Source organism: Anolis carolinensis, chromosome 2 (assembly GCF_035594765.1).
Source record: "Anolis carolinensis isolate JA03-04 chromosome 2, rAnoCar3.1.pri, whole genome shotgun sequence".
Lineage (NCBI taxonomy): Eukaryota > Metazoa > Chordata > Lepidosauria > Squamata > Dactyloidae > Anolis > Anolis carolinensis.
Window position 1 is genome coordinate 121754255 of NC_085842.1, and position 17038 is coordinate 121771292.

Sequence of the window (17038 nt, forward strand, 5' to 3'; positions counted from 1 at the left end):
TTCATGCACAAAGCATACTGAAAAATATTATTGACAATTTAAAATATTACACTTCTACCTGAGAGACTAGGAACAAACCATACTATAAAGTAAGTATTAGTCCTCCTCAGATGTAGTCATCTATCCGGGAAAATGGCCTGAAAGAATGATAGACCCTCATGATCAAAAGCTTGAGTTGTTTTATTGTTGTTTTAAATTATCAACCTTTAAACCTTCATTAATTCTTCAGACATTCAAATTTACAGTAGTCACAATAGTTATAATTTTGACAGTTGTGGAATTTAGAACATAAATCTAAATACAATGCACCTGACATCTTTGGCAATTAGGAAATCAGACTATATAAATACTAGCTGTGCAGGAATCCATAATTCTGAATACAATTTTCCCCCTTCATTCTTATACTTTACTATGGAACCTTCTGCACATTTATTTTGCATATCTCACTAAATTCAATGGAATGTATTTTCCAATAAATGAATTCAGGGTACAGAGTTAAAGCTTTAGCCAATACGAATGCAGGATATTATCCCTTCTATTTTTATGATCTCTGGTGTTTCTAGAGCACATAGACATGGAGCATCCATGATTATGCTTTCCCCCTCCACTTTTTTTCATCTTGGTCTGTGAATGCTTTCATTTCCTACAATTTATGAGAAAGCTGAAGGTAATAGGTGTAATAGTTAGGTAGACTTCTTGATAGTGCAATGATAGTAATTGCACTGAAATGTAGAGAAAAGTACAGTATTTTATTCAGTTCACAGATTCCTTGACACATATCTATTATGAGAACTTTTATTATGAGAACATCAACGTAGATTTAGAGGTTTGGAATCTCGACAAATATGAAATATAAGGATAAATGACAAAAGGATGTGAACCAGAATTCTCAGGTCAAAAATATGGACAAAGGTGCATGCGCTTGTAAATGCCTTCAAGTTGTCTTGTCAATTGATGTTGACCTTCATATTAATTTTCAACATAACTTTTACGATCATAGTTACGGTAAGCCTATTATATCTCTGGAGTTTGATTATGGGACTATTATATGATATAGAAAAAAACCCAAATGATCATATGGCCATGTAAATGTACATGCTCCTGAATGTCCATGTTAACATTGCTGCTATTTAATAATAATAATACACATATTTTAAAAGGCACATAATTGAAAAAAGCGTAGAAAAATAGCTTAGCCAATTGTGAATGCTGCAAAAAGGAGTTGTGCAAATGAGGAAGAATGAATAAAATAGTCTATATTTTAATACAAGTTTGTCAATATTTTGTCCTGTGCTACAAATATGATAGTCCAATTTGTGTGAGTTTACAATACAATTATGCTTATTTAAGTTGTAACCCTCCTTCATATATCTTTAACTATTATCCACTAATTAGGTCAGAAGAATAAGAAAGAAGTCTTGTGGCAACAGTGACACCCCAAGTATATTTGCTTGGTGTTGCACTGACTTCCATTATGCTCCTCTCTTCCATAGAAGTGTATATAAGACTGCACCTCAAGTATTTTTTTGTTTCTGTTGTTCTTGCAGCCTGCTAACCAAAATTTGCTGCCAAGGCATACATACCCAACACGACTGTACTGAATGACACCACTTCTTTATCTTTGCCGTCATTGTAAAAGGCTAGGTGCCACAATCCCACGTCCAAGTACTGAACAAAAACAGCTTCATTCTGAACAAGGGTCTGAATACTTCGACGCTCTCGTGGAGACTCTACTACACTCCATTTCTCTTTCCCATCCAATCGTTCCATAAAGTCATACTTCAGGGCAGAAGGAAGAAAAAGCACTCAATTAAAGAATGACACTGTAGAAGACATAAAAACAAATGTATATCCATAGCAAAACTATACAGTATTCTTATATAAAAGCCATTGTGAAGAAGAAATATTGATTGTTAAATCTCATTTGTATGTTATGAAGTGTATGTTATGTTACACAGTATGACTTGACATTCAATCCCTTGACTTCTACTGCACCTGTTTACCTTGGGAGTTCCTTTAAATGCAGCCTGCAGCAGAAAAAATAAATTGTAATATTATGGAATAGAAAAGAATGGGATTTTTGTGTGTGTGAGGAGTGACTTGAGAAACTGCAAGTCGTTTCTGGTATGCGAGAATTGGCTGTCTGCAAGGATGTTTCCCATGGGATGCCCAGATGTTTGATGTTTTACCATACCATATAATTTATAAATGTGGATTATGGCTGTGCAAAAATGGTGTTTTCTTTAAATCTAGAGAGAACTGGGAGAGGGGTAGAGATCTAGGGTAGAAAGCAAGCAACTCAGTAGTGACGTGTGCCATGCAATCTTAGTTCGTTTCAGCTTTTAGGTTTCCTTTTCTTTGCATGTGTGTGTGTGTGTGTGTGTGTGGGGGGGGGGGTCCATTTAGGATTCTTAGTTTTCTTTGGTTTTAAAAGTATAATTCAATTCAGTGCAAAGTGCAGTGTGTGTGTGCTTTAATGTTTTCTGAAATCTGCAAAGTCTCCCCCCCCCCCAGTGTCTGTTTTTTGTGTAGTTAGGGGAGAGAGAGAACGAAACTTTAAAAATCACCTAAAATCTGTAGATGTGTGAATCTTTCTGAAACTTGGGGGGAATGGTGCCCTGGTTATATTGTGTCATTGTAGAGAAATTCAAGGGGATAGCTCTTGTAATTTTTTAAAATGTTGTTTGTAAAATCTTTACAATTTTTCCTAAAAATCAGTGCATGAGCAAAACGTCCTGAAACTTGGGGGGCTTACAGTGGTGAATGTGTGCTACAATTGTAGCAGGTTTAAGCCCATTAGCCCTTAAAACGAGATAGAGAAGAACCCCAGAAATGTCCCCACTGGAGCAAATAAGAGAATAACATAACCAAAAAAAAAAAAACAGACCAAAATTTCAGAACTTAGTATTAGATACGAAACAGACCTCTTAATAATTTTTCAAAACACTTCAGAATCAAAATTATTTTGTCAAAATTTTGTAAATACAAATGAAGTGGATTTTTGGCATTTCACACATTTCCAATGTAGATATATGTTACCAACCTGTAGAATGCAGCACAATGTGGAATTAAAACTAAACCTTTCTTTTCTCTCAGTTGCCTCTAGCTGGAAAGGTCCCAGCAGTTTCATCCACCCATTTAACCCAGCAAATACAACTATAAGAACAAAGTTTCTCTTATTACAATAGAACCTACTCCCAAATAAGTGCTTTGAGAAGTTTTTTTTCTTTAGAAATGAATTCAGAAGCATTACTCTAGGTAAGTATTGAGAGAATTTTAGATTTGGTCTCCTGCATAGGTTTAGCTATAAAAACAGACACTGTATATTATGTGGTAAGTACAGTTCTAATTAATAATTCATTTTCGTTCTGTTGATTGCAGAGTTCAGACAAGTATTTTAAGTAAGATAAAAAAATCTCAGTATTGCAGCTAAATCAGTAAAATTATGATTATTGTAAATACTAACATGCATAAATCCATATTAAGTGGAAAATAATTCAGATCCTTTTAGAAGTTGTCTTGAATTGCAATATACCCCTGGTCTCACAATTGTTGATGTGTAAGATGAATTTTGTTAAACACTAATTAAACAATGATTTTTGTTTTACCAAGTACTGTACTAATCTTTAGAACAGTAGAACTGTTTTCAATACTATGAAATGTGCAAGGGCAATGTCTGTTGCTGTTGTTGTTTATTAAGTCAGTCACTTCCGACTCTTCGTGACCTGATGGACCAGGCCATGCCAGAGCTGGTCATCACCACCCCCAGCTCCTTCAAGGTCTACTCTCTGGGCAATGTCTAGCCCAGTCCATACCAGACTACAGATGTGGTTTATATCACTGGATGATGCTCCATAAAAATATTTTCACATAGAAAACTAACTGGTTGGGAGATAGATTTGTTGGCATTTAGAACTTTGTTTTTATGTTTGTTTTTTTAAATGTATGTGTGTTCAACCATTCGAGTTGTTTCAAATAGCTGAGATAGAAGTTTATCACTTCAGTGACAATTAGGTCTCAGGAGAGAAGAGTGTAATTACAGTACTGGAGAACTAAGGTGTACATCACTATATACCAAAGTACAAATATAACAAAGTATTTCATATGCCAAATACCTATTCCATTATCTATGTTAAAATACACCCCTCCACCCGTTATCTGAATGTCTTTTAACAAGGAGGAAGAGGTTAAAGACATAGCAATTAGCCTTTCAGAAAACATCCTGCTTGGGATAACACCTTTGGAAAAACAGAGTTTATTGCTCTTGGAAGATTTGCTCACTGAGGGTCAACAAGGAACAGTGTAGCAATAAAAGCTGACATTTCTCATTGGCAACATGCTGCTCTGCTTGGATTGTGTTGGCAGACTCTTCTGCCTCCCCTGTGTCTGATACTGATTCTATCTTAGACAGCAGGCAGGCTCAGTGGTTGGTAGGATCGAAGAGGAACAGTACACAGAGGAGCTAAAACGGTTTGAAGTGGCTATAGCTGCAGGGTCTTGGTCTCCTCCCATGATTGAGAGAGTGACCGAGAGGAGGCCAGTGACTTTCAACCACACTGTTGCAAACAGACAACTCATTAGAGCTGACGTACTGAAAATGCCTCTTTAATTTATGTATGCAATAGAGCCTCAGGGAAAGGTAACTTGCTGGCAGAATGCCTCTTGCATTTTATTTCCTCCCACGCTTTCATATTCAATGCACAACTTTCCCCTGCTTTTTTCACAAATGTCAGCCTATACCAGGTTAAGTGAGCTGGTGGTGTTTTCTTGAGATCAAATGCTTGATTTAGAAAAGCAACTGACAAGTAATATCACAATGCAAAGGTCCCAAACTAGCGAAAAGGAGTTAACCCCGCAAAATGGGAATGAGGTATGATTAGTTCATATGATAGCTATGAGCAATAATTAAATAGCAAGGTAGAATTACCTATGTACTTTGCTTCCAATTATAGTCCCATTTGTATATACTTCCAGTCCAAGAGAATATACGATGAAAGTGTTGAGTTTTTTCAGAAATGTTGCATACTACTACTAATAAATAGAATGAAATATATCACAACACCCAAAGCTCTTCCCATGCATTTTACATAAGACTTAATGCAACATGCTAGGATAGGAGCATATTAGCTATATCGCATTGTTGGGGGAATCCCCTGTGCCAAAAACAGCCTTGTTGATGCATATACGTCAAGCCAGGAAATCAGGCCTCAGGGCTGGAAGAATCTATATGAAACTAGAAAGATCTCCAATTTACAGTAGTTCACACCAATTTGAAAAAAAATGTGGCTGTGTCTAGCTGGGTAGCTTGGGGCCGGATCAGTTTGACCAAAAGTGATTTGAAATATTCGGTGACCCATTTCTTGCAATCCCCCGAAAACCTAACGGGGAGGAGGGAACCGAAAAGCTGGACAAAACGGATCAAGAGAGCCTGATTTATTGGCTACTGGAGAGGATGGAGTTAAGTCTGCAATACACCTGAGGCACAGAGCTGCTGTGGGGCTCCTTGAGAAGATGGCATTACCTGCAGCCTCTTTTTCTCCCTAACTGGCAGTGAATACCCCTAGTCCTTGGAGCAGCATAAAAAGCTTCTTCCTTCTTCAACATGATCCCTTGGGATATTTAAAGATTATCTATCAAGTCACTTCCCAGTCTTCTCAGGATTCTATGTCATTCTTCATAATGCTTAATTTTCACATCTCTGATAATCTTTATTGGTTTTCTCTGGAAACTTTCCAGCTCTTCAAAATCTTTCTTGAACTCTACTGCCCTTAACTGAACACAGTATTCTAGATGAGATTGAACCAAAGCAGAATAGGGTGGGAGTAACTACTACTTTTCTCTACCTAGACATTATACTCCTGTTGATGTAGCCCAGATTTCCATTGACCTTTTTTTGGCTGCTGACTCATCTTTAGCTTATTGTCTACTAAGCTCCCCATATCCTCTTCACATGTACAACTTTCAAACTATGGAACTGTCTCCTTGATTCTCTAGATCAGTGGTTCTCAAAGTATGCTTTGTTGGGGCTCCACAAAGCATAATGAAGGGCTCTGTGGTCCCCTCCTTCCCCCTCCCCTCCAAGCTTTTCCTTCTCTTTCCTGCTTCTCCTCTACCTCCCTCACCACCAAAAGCCTTTCCCCTCATCTTTATTGCCACCAAAAGCCTTCTTCCCTTACCACCCAGATCCTTTCCCCCTTGCCTTGCTTGCTTCCAAAACTTCCACCACTCAAGGGGTGAATGGTATTTTCTGCATGACAGAAGAGAGTTTAACTGGATGGCCCCTGTGGTTAAAACTATTCTTCATTTTAAATATTATATGGTTTTTTTTTCTTTTTGCACTACAAATGAGATATGTGCAGTGTGCATAGGAATTTCATTTTTTTTCAATTTGTTCACACAAACTCTCTCCATCCATCTATCACTGGCCCAGCCCATCTGTCAAATTTTAAAATACAATGCCTCAAAAGATTTTCCCATGCCTGAGATAATATAGGAGCCCCCGGTGACACAGTGAGTTAAACCCTTGTGCTGGCAGGACTGGGTTGCTGACCTGAAGGTTGCTGGTTTGAACCCAAACCATGGAGAGTGCAGATGAGCTCCCTTTATCAGCTCCAGCTCCATGCAGGACAAAAGAGAAGTCTCCCACAAGGATGGTAAAAACATCAAAACATCCGGGCATCCCCTGGGCAACGTCCTTGCAGATGGCCAAGTCTCTCACACCCAGGCCTGTAGCGAGGGGCGGTTTTAGGGGTTCAACCCCCCCCGAAATTTTTCAGGTTATTAAAAAAACCTGGTTTACTCATGAATTTTAACTGGTTAACCACATCCCCATGCTAAGTCTATGAGACACAAAACATTAAGAGTCCCTCCAGGCACTATCTCAAGCAGATATTGACAGGTTTGTAGCGGGGAGGGGTGTGTGCTAGGGGTTAAACCCCCCCCCCCCCGAAATTTTCAAAACCCCTCCCGAAATTTTTTTCTGGCTACGGCCCTGCCACCAGAAGCAACTTGCAGGTTCTCAAGTTGCTCCTGACATGAAAAAAATGCCTGATATATATAAACATTTCTTGGGGCTCCATAAGAAACATTTGCTTCAAAAAGGGCTCCACAGCTGAAAGTTTGAGAACCCCTGCTCTAAATATATGAGAACATCAAAACAGTACTGCATAGATGAAGTTCCAGTTTTAATGTCTGCACAGCAGAATATTACAAGAAGCATTAAAATAATAAGCATTGTTTATCACATTTTCTTTTTGTCTAGTTCAGGGGTTCTCAAACTTTCTGTTGAGGAGCACTTTTTGAAGCAAAAGTTTCTTGTTGAGCTCCTAGAAATGTTTAAATATTACATATATTGTGTGTGTGTGTGTGTGTGTATGTGTGTGTGTGTGTGTGTGTGTGTGTGTGTGTGTATATATATATATATATATATATATATATATATATATATATATATCTCAGTAATCGGATCAACTCCAGGGACCATCCAGTCCACCCCATTCTGCCATATAGGAAATGGCCACCCAGCCTTTGTAATATGGCTAATAATAATAATACAAACCTCAGGGGCCATCCAATTCAACTCCCTTCTTCCATGCAGGAAAAGCACTATCAAAGCACCCCTTTAGCGGTGGGAGGGAAATTGGGTTTGGGAAGCAAGGAGGGGGGGGAAGGATCTGGGCTGTGAGGAAGGTGAAGAAAAAAGGCTTTTGGCAGCCCCAAGGGCTCCACAGAGCACACTTTGAGATCCGCTGATCTAGTTCATTGCCTGACTAGAATTAGTGTGAGTGACCATTTCACATCTTTTCAGGGGACACAAGACTGTCTTATATAAACATCTTCATTCCCCCCCACTTTGAAACCACAACAGACTTTCTCAAGTCTTTGTCCTATCTCACTAATGTCTTGTTTGTTACAATTTGTCTTGCTCACAGAAACTTGTATTTCTCTCTCCACCAGCCAAATATATGTTATTTTAATCACAATCTTCTGTCTAGTGGTCCTCACAAGAAGCTATTGATATAGCAGAAGCAAGTGCAATCAAATGCTTCCTAGAGTATGAAGTGAAGCTGTTCTTCATGCTCCCATTAAATACTGAGTACTGTGTAGAAAAATTACTCAGTTTTGCATTTCCTTGCTTTTTTTTGCTATTTATGCCTTCATTCTGCACTTAATGGGCTCTATTGCTATTTAATTTCTCTGGGGTTTTGAAAGTGTCAAATACTAATTACAAGAGTGCAGAATACAGTGAAGTATTTCAAGGTAATGCATATTACTAAGAAGCATTTCAAATTTATAAAGAAAAAGAAAAAGAACTGTTCCCCATGGAGATATCTCAAGTCCCATGTTATACCAAAAGTTTAAAAAGGAGGGGATGAATAATGTGTCTTATTTTCATCGCTTTCTTTGTGTATCTGAAATGTCTCTATAGGACAGGTATTATCGGGAGCTTTCTTTTTTTATTTCTCTTCACTGTCTCCTGTTTTTCCCTTGCTATTCTCTCTCTTTCCTATTATGCAAATGTTCATAGGAAAATCACCTCAGGGCACTTCACAATGTTCTTGCTGTGCTTTGCTCCCTATAATGACAAATAAACAGTTAAGTTTTAAAAAATTGTTATCTTGGGCTAGTTTTTCTCAAAACTAATAATTAAATATCTGTTTGTTCTAAAATGCATTGAAACATGACTTTTTAATATTCCATATTATTGCTGTTGTTTAGTGACCAGTGACCCTTTGTTGAACAGAATTACAGTTACAGCCTATGTTTAAATCTTTGTTCAAGGAAACTACTTCTTACAGTCTGGAAGCATTGGAACAAGGTGTACTTCATGTGGAGGTTTGTTTGCTTGGTATTTTATCATGAGTTCTTCATAAACATCTAATTTGAAGGTTTTATGTATAGAGAACCACCCACTAGTCACCTGAAACCCAAAAAAAGCAATCCAAAGAGAGTTTACTTTAATATTGAAATCTGTATGATTCAGGCCCCTTCCACACAACTGAATAAAACCCCACATTTTGAGCTGGAATATATGGCAGTGTGGACTCAGACAACTCAGTTCAAAACAGATATTGTGGAATTTTCTGCCTTGATATTTTGGGTTATATGGCTGTGTATAAGGGCCCTTAGTATGACAGAGTGTAATACAAAACCTGCTGTCAATTATACTTTTGGAGCTAATTGTAGTTTAAAACTGTAGACTTGTGTGTTAAAATTTACAAAAAACCTAATGAAGAAAATGAACACTTTTGCTCATTTTTTAAACCAACAGTCTTCTAATGAAATGGGGACTGTGGTAACAAACATGGGAAAGAGTCTGATTCCCTTCCTGCTAATAAAATACCAAACAGGGAAGGAGTACAAGAAGAAATGGACAACTAAATAGCATACATTTTGTGTATTTTTCCCTTCTTGCCATTTAGAATAGTTGCTGAATATTTTTATGTACACAGTTTAAAATAGTGTATTCTCAGTAAATTATCTATCAGTTCAATGAATAAAAAATAAATTATCTTAAGAATCCTTTGCTGAACAAATGATATCTCATCATTTTTATGGTAGAGGACTACTATCCATGTCTGAAATAGCTCTGCTTTCTTTTACATTTAGCTCACATGCCATGTAATATAAACCTGCAATTTTAGAACTTTGTTGTTCAGAGAGGTTTCCCCTAACCACAGAGTTATACAACAATTTTTCCCTGAACAGGCATGCAGCTCCATTAGCTTGACTGACAAAACTAGGCAGTTGAAATATTTGCTAAACAGTAATACAGAGAAACCTCAATCTCACTGGGTTTCTCAGGCAGGAACTGTATCTTCACAGTCTCAGGTTAATCATGTACCTAATTTTCTGATTATTGACTTATTCCCACAAAGGAGCCTACTTCCTTTGGTATATCTGCACTCATCGGTGATAAACTGTCAAGTGAAGTTTTATGCTCTTTTCACATATCTAATTTTGAAACTGCAGGAATAAGGAGATTCCAATTTCAGTGTTAGGACATTGTCCAATGTCAATTTTAGATTATTTCTATTAATCTACTGAGATGTAAAGAAAAGCTTTTATTACTGCTTTATTTCTGATACAGAACAGTCCGACTGTTTGTTCCTAGAATCACATTAAGCAATCAATGGATGCTGCCCAGTCGAGTTACCCTATTGTCAAGGTTTATAGATGTGCAGAGAGTTAGTGCATAATTTCTAGTTACTGGAATAGGCGAATATTGTTAACTCAAGCCAGGATAAAAGAAGGATTGAAGCTTTTGTTGGGGAAGTGCTGGGACTGTGGGCTCCTGCAGTGCAAAGCCACACTCATGAGGAAGCTTACGTAAAGATTTATGGATTTAAAAACTTATTTGAGGCAGTATATAAAATACAATCCTAGGATAGAATCGTGCCTTGTAGATTTTCATGTTTAGGCTATGCTAAGAGGATGGGAGCTGAATTTCTGTGTGATAATTCTGACTTCAAACTATGACAAAACAAAAAAGGAAATGTGCAAGGATGAACCTACAACCAAGAATACCAGGGAATTGGTACTCCATCTTCTGTCAAGCCTACTTGGACCAGAGAAAAATGTTACGTGAAATACATCAAAGATGCTGAAACCAGTAGCCCCAATTTCTTCATAATCCTTCCCTTTCCAGTAAAGAGTAATGAAACATGTGATGTAATGGTACAGAACTGAAAATTTTATTATGCAGCCACTGGAGTGAAACACAGAAACATATTGAACAAATATTGCAGACTGTATTGCATTGGTTTATTTACTCCACCTTTCCCCCTAAACCTGTTCCCTACTAATCTTCCCTGAAAAGAATTTTCCCATGCAACAACCAATAACATGATATTGTATGCGCTTTTAATGTATGTTGGGGTGAGCAATTAATAAAATTGTTGTACCTGTGATGTCTTTGCCTAGCGTTTTCCCTCCTCTGCTTCATTTCCTTGTTTAGTTCTCCCTTTGGTGTGGACTTTTCCATTTGTACTTAGTTTTAGGGATGGAGCTTGAAAAAACCCCTAGAGGCCTGGCTCAGTTGGTTTAGGCCTTTTTTGCCTCAGAGCTTGCCTGAAAGGTTTTTCCCTCCTTTTTATTCTGTGTCAGAGTTTCAGAGGAGAAGGCCAGAAATTGTCCGGGTTCCTTGGCCTTGGCAATCCAGACAGCCATCCTTAGCATGTATTTTACCAAAATAGCTTAGAGTATCTTACCAATATAGCTTAGAGTATTTACCATAGCAAAGACCAGTTTTTACCACCAAAACAGTACGTTACCAATATAGCTTAGTATACTTCACCATAGTTAGGTACTTTACCATCTTAGTTCTGTATCATATCTATAGCCAAGTACTTACCACCATTATAGTCAAGTATTTTACCTCATATTATACAAATATAGCCAAGTATTTATTACCAGTGTAACTAAGTACAACCAACAAACTTCGTCTTTGTAATATATTATTTTGATTCGCCTTTCAAGAACCCTGACTGAAGTTAACTTTGCCTTTCCCCCCCAGTAAACTTATTTGGTTAACTTTATCCTCCCTCAAGAGTCTTTATTATAAAGAACTGAAGTACATCAGAAGGTATACCGATAGCCACTGGATATAGCCAGACATTATAGTTTTCCTTTTAACCCTGGTGTGCCATCACAGTACCACATACAGGTCTTTCACAAATTTGATATTTTTTATCAATTCAGTTGTTACTCAGTCCTGATTAAGTGCAAGTGTAATTTTTATGGTGCTTTTGATTGGATTTTTGTTTCATATCAGTGAATTAAAGTGAAACCCTTTTAGAAAACTTGGACTTACTTCTTAGTGTTTACTTTTTACTTCCCCAAATACATGTTACTCAGTATCACAAAGTAATCATTGCAAAGTCAGTTGTGGAAAAAGTGTACATGATGAGTTCATTTTTGGATGGAGAGTTTCAAATTCCTGTAACCTAACACACTTTTCAAAGGTATTTTTATTACTCTTAATTTTGCCGGTCTATGTAATACATTTTTTTCTTACTACGAAGCAGCTGAATTACCATACCTGGACATGTGAAGGTGGAAGTCCTCTTCTTATATAAACAGCAAAAAGTGCATCCTTCCCTAAGGAGATATTGAATTTCAGAAACTGTGGCTGTGTGATATGGATTTGTGATCGCCAGAATATTCCTTGTTGAACTTCCTGAGTGACTCTCCGTCCGACCTCTGTCTCCCCACTATCTATGCTGTTGTTTTTAGTTCCCCAAGGTCCTAGAAGACAAGAGACAATACAAGAGATGAGAACAGCCTGCCAACATTTCACAGATGAAGACTGGGACACACACAACATTAGAGTTTGGTCAAGAGGGCAAACATTAGTATTGAAGAATACATCAACGAAGAGAGCCTGCAACAGTTTTCTTTTGTCTGAATGCAAACAGATTTTTCACTTTGAAAAATATAAATGGGAGGAGCAGGGAGGAGCCAGGGAATTTGAAAGCAGGTGGAAAAGTGGATTAATTTGGCATGTCCCTGCCAGATGCAGACTCTTCTAGAGTATGCGAGAATTAGAGACAGATCTATCTCTGCCTGTGTCTCTATCTCTACATTTTTAGAGATTTAGCCATGTTAGTCTTTTGCAGCACAAAAAGTGAAGGGGGGATGAAAAAGGAAACAGTTAAAAACATGGATGTTTGGTCGTGCTTTTGACTAAACAAGTCCGTTATACTGGCCCTTATCTATATTGAAACTTCTTGGTCACTTTATAGCTGATTTCTACCTAGATTCATCCTCCCTTTTGTATTTCTCCCATGTATGTCTATTTTGATGTAGACACTTTTATCAGTTTTGATGGTTGCCCATTTATGTCCTATATTGGACTAGTGTTTACTGGTATTTATTTATTTATTTATTTTTCAGACTTATATGCCGCCACTCCCCTAGGGCTCGGAGCGGCTTACAAGAACCGGCTAAAATCAACAATTTAAAAAACATTTTAAAAACATCTTAAAAAAAATCTTAAAAACATCCTAAAAGCACCTTTTAAAACATCAGCAACAGAACTCAAAAGCCTGCCGAAACAGGTGTGTCTTACATGCCCTGCGGAAGGCCAACAAGTCCCGCAAGGCACGAACTTCAGGTGGCAAGGTATTCCACAGAGATGGCGCCACTACTGAAAAGGCTCTGCGTCTAGTTGCAGTTAGACGCAAGGTCTTAAAACTGGGGACTTTCAGCAGGTCTTGGGCCTCAGAACGGAGGGATCTCTGGGGTTTGTAGGGGGTGAGGCGGTCCCTCAGGTACATCGGCCCTGGACCATGTAAGGCCTTGAAGGTAAGCACCATCACTTTGAAAGTGATCCGGTGCTCAATTGGTAACCAGTGCAGCTGCCGTAAGATTGGTGTTATATGGCATCTTATCGGGACTCCCGCAAGGAGCCGGGCAGCTGCATTTTGCACCAATTTGAGCTTCCGGATCACCGACACAGGAAGGCCAATGTAAAGGGCATTACAGTAATCCAGTCTCGAGATGACTGTAGCCTGGATCACTGTAGCCAGGTTGTCCCTAGAAAGATAGGGGGCTAGCCGTCTAGCCTGCCGAAGATGAAAAAAGGCAGTTTTGGTAACGGCGGAGACCTGGGCCTCCATCGTCAATGAAGGGTCCAAGAGGACTCCCAGACTCTTTACTAGTGAAGACGGGCGTAGCACTTCGCCATCCAGGGTTGGCAACTGGATATCCCCAATAATGTGGGTAGCAAGAACCATGGCAAAACATTTGTAAATGATGTCATTTTAATGAAACCATTTATAAAATGGTTATAAAATTCTGGATGGTTAAGCTGTGCATTGATAAATGCATTATACTTTCTGAGCAACTGGCAATATCTTTGGCTTGGTGGCTCTCGCATGCAGGAATTGAGTAAACTATCTGACCTGAATGAGACTGTACTCCCTCTGAAGGAGCAAGCACATTACCCAGCAATATCCTTAGATCTCTCGTTGTCACTGCAGACTCTATGGATCTAAGCACAGCTTCAACCTTTCTGTAAGCTGCAGCTTTTCTTGTACAAGAATAGTTTAGCAACAGCACTCCACACACTGGTAACTTGCCAAGTAGGCTACTGCAACACACTCTACATGGGATGCCCTTGAAGTCAATTCAGAAATTGCAGCTAGTGCAAAATGCCACAGTTAGGCTTCTGTCTGGAACATCATAAAGAAGCACATCACATAGTTTTAAAGGAACTATACTAGCTGCCAATACAATTCCAGGCTGAACCCAAAGAAATCACATGCAAAGGCTTGCAACCTTGACACTTGACCAGGCATGTCCAAAGTTTGGCCTAGGGGCCAATTGTTCAATCTCCATTGGCCCCAGACTCTGTCATAAAATCATTAACATGTGGCCCGCCAGTGTGGTTGACTACAGTATAAAATACATGTGTACAAAAAAACCCTATTTTATATTTTTCCAGAAGAATGCATTCAGTATTACCTCACTGGGACAGTGGGAATGTGCGGAGCTCTATGGCAGGTAAGTCTGGAAGTCTTGAGACAGGGTTCAAAAATGGGGAGGGGACTGCGCATATGCAGTGGGAAAGAGCGAACCTACAGGTGCAACAAGCGAATTATCCCCAAAGAAGTTGGTCTTTCAGGGAACTCTCTCTAGGTATACAGATTTGTTAGGTATTTTCAAATTTTGAGACTACTAAAAGCTTAACAGATCTATGTTTCAAACAAATATTTGTTGGTTTAGCATGATTATAGTTTGTGTCTTTCATTATGCTATCATGCTTCTATCCCACGTAGTGCTTTAGTATTAACTCCACCAGTATGTACAATGATTTGAAATCCACGCAAGCACATTCTGAAATGAATGAGTCTCAAAAATGGTGCCTGATTCCTATTCCTCCTGTGTCAAAATATAACTTAAAACTTCACACACACGTGTGTGTGTTTCTGTGTGTGTTTGTGTGTGTGTGTGTGTGTGTGTGTGTATGTATATATATGTGTGTGTGTGTGTGTGTGTGTGTGTGTGTGTGTGTATATATATATATATATATATATATATATATATATATACACACACACACATACACATACACACACACACACTAGCTGTGCCCGGCCACGCGTTGCTGTGGCAAGCTATTGTGGTATGGGAAATAAAGTATTGAGGAATTGGTGGTAGTTAAGGTAAAGGGTAAAGGTTTTCCCCTGACACGAAGTCCAGTCGTGTCTGACTCTGGAGGTTGGTGCTCATCACCATTTCTAAGCCGAAATTGCTGGCGTTGTCCGTAGACTCCTGGAAGGTCATGTGGTATGACTGCATGGAGCGCTGTTCCCTTCCCGCCGGAGCAGTACCTATTTATCTACTCTCATTTGCATGTTTTTGAACTTTAGGGTTGGCAGAAGCTGGGGCTAACAGTGGGGTTGTTACACCCCAAGGCAGCATGAGCACTCGAAAACCAGACAGGCGTCAATATAACATATAATATTTTTATTAAAGCGAATATAAATCCAGAAGAAAATAGGTATAGAGTCTGAGGAGGAAATAGTTCTTTCTGAAAAGCCAAATATGATCCCAGATGGGTGAAAGGAAAGGTCCAATATTATAATCCACAACGAGAACTCGTTAGCTCTCCCAAGCAATCAAAGTCCATGAATGGCAACAAGGAAACAAGGCTGACAGAAAACAGAGTTCAATCTTCAGGCGATACTTTGTAGCGACCAAGGCAGCAAATTGTCAAATCAGAGGCAATCTTGAAACAGGAACAGGGAAATAACAACAGGAGTAAAATCAAGGTCTCTTCGAGAGTCGCGGCACAACTCGGCCCGACTGGAACTGGAACTAGAAAGACTTGGCTTGGAAACCGGAGCTAGATGGAGCTACCTCACTCCAATTTAGCAACATTGACACCGCAAAGACTCTACAGTGCAAAACGCTTTTAAGGATCCTAAACTGAATCCCAAGTAGGGAAAACAATACTCCCAAAAAGTTCCCATGGGAACTCTAATCATTATCCCCTTGGGACACCAGCGTTGACTTCTACGAAGATTTTGTTTGAAACTCCTCTCACGACTCAAAAATTCTCTGCGATTAAAAACCTTATTCTCAGGCGAACTGGGAACATCTGGCCCAGACAAGGGAAACTCCCTTCTAATTAACTGCTCTTCCTGGCTGATTTCTCCAGGCACCTGGAGCGGTAAAGGGTTTTCCGAACTGGGTGAAAAGTCATAATAAGCCTCATCTGTGTCAGCGTTCAACTCCTGATCAGGCTCCGAAGCCATGGCTGGCTCTGGCTGGGGTATAACAGGGGGCTCTCTCCATCCCCCCAATTCAAACCCGCAACCTTTTAAGTCCAGAAGTTCAGCAGCTCAGCGCTTTAACACGCTGCGCCATCAGGGGATATTATTTCCTAAAGGTTGTGAATATACAATATTTCTGATTGGGTTTTTTTTTGTCTGTTGGAGGCAAGTATGAGTGCTGTAATTAGGAAAAAATGATTAGTATGTAATGGCCTTGCAGCTTTAAAGCCTGGGTGCTTCCTCCCTGAGTGATTTTTTTTGTTTGGAGGTGTTAGCTGGCCCTGATTGTTTCCTGTCTGGAATTCCCTTGTTTTTAGAGTGGTATTCTTTGCTATATTTTATGTGCTTCTACTGTCTGTGGCCCTCAGAAAACAGAGGATTTGCCAGACTTTGGTGATGGGAATAGTTTGTTGGGAGGTGTTAGCTGGCCCTGATTGTTTCCTGTGTGGAATTCTCCTGTTTTCAGAGTGTTGTTCTTTATTTAGTGTTCTGATTTTAGAGATGGTATTGTTCTGTTTTATTATACCCACAGTAATTTTTATATATTCTGATTTTAGTATTTTTGAATACTTGGAGCCAGATTGTATTAATGTTCACGGTTCCCAGCAACACAATAATAATAATAATAATAATAATAATAATAATAATAATAATAATAATAATAATCCCCCCACCACCACAGGTGCCACCTTGACGTTGTGGGGGGCTTAACCATTCCGAGGACACTGAAGGCTGTGGTCTGATGGTAATTTGCTTTG

General features: G+C 38.9%; 1 protein-coding gene across 18 annotated transcripts in view; it reads right to left on the reverse strand.

Annotated features, from left to right (window-relative positions):
- Positions 1 to 17038, reverse strand: part of tenm2 (teneurin transmembrane protein 2) — a 1150537-nt gene that overhangs the window by 183305 nt on the left and 950194 nt on the right. For 17 of the 18 annotated variants that reach the window (XM_062973910.1, XM_062973906.1, XM_062973905.1 and 14 more), the window contains 2 exons: positions 12041 to 12246; positions 1584 to 1779 (listed from right to left, as the gene is read on the reverse strand). In XM_062973910.1, coding sequence (XP_062829980.1) covers positions 1584 to 1779; positions 12041 to 12246 — 402 coding nt within the window. Of the gene's footprint in view, positions 1 to 1583; positions 1780 to 10904; positions 12007 to 12040; positions 12247 to 17038 lie in introns of those variants that run through there. The other variant, XM_062973914.1, reaches the window with a different exon arrangement.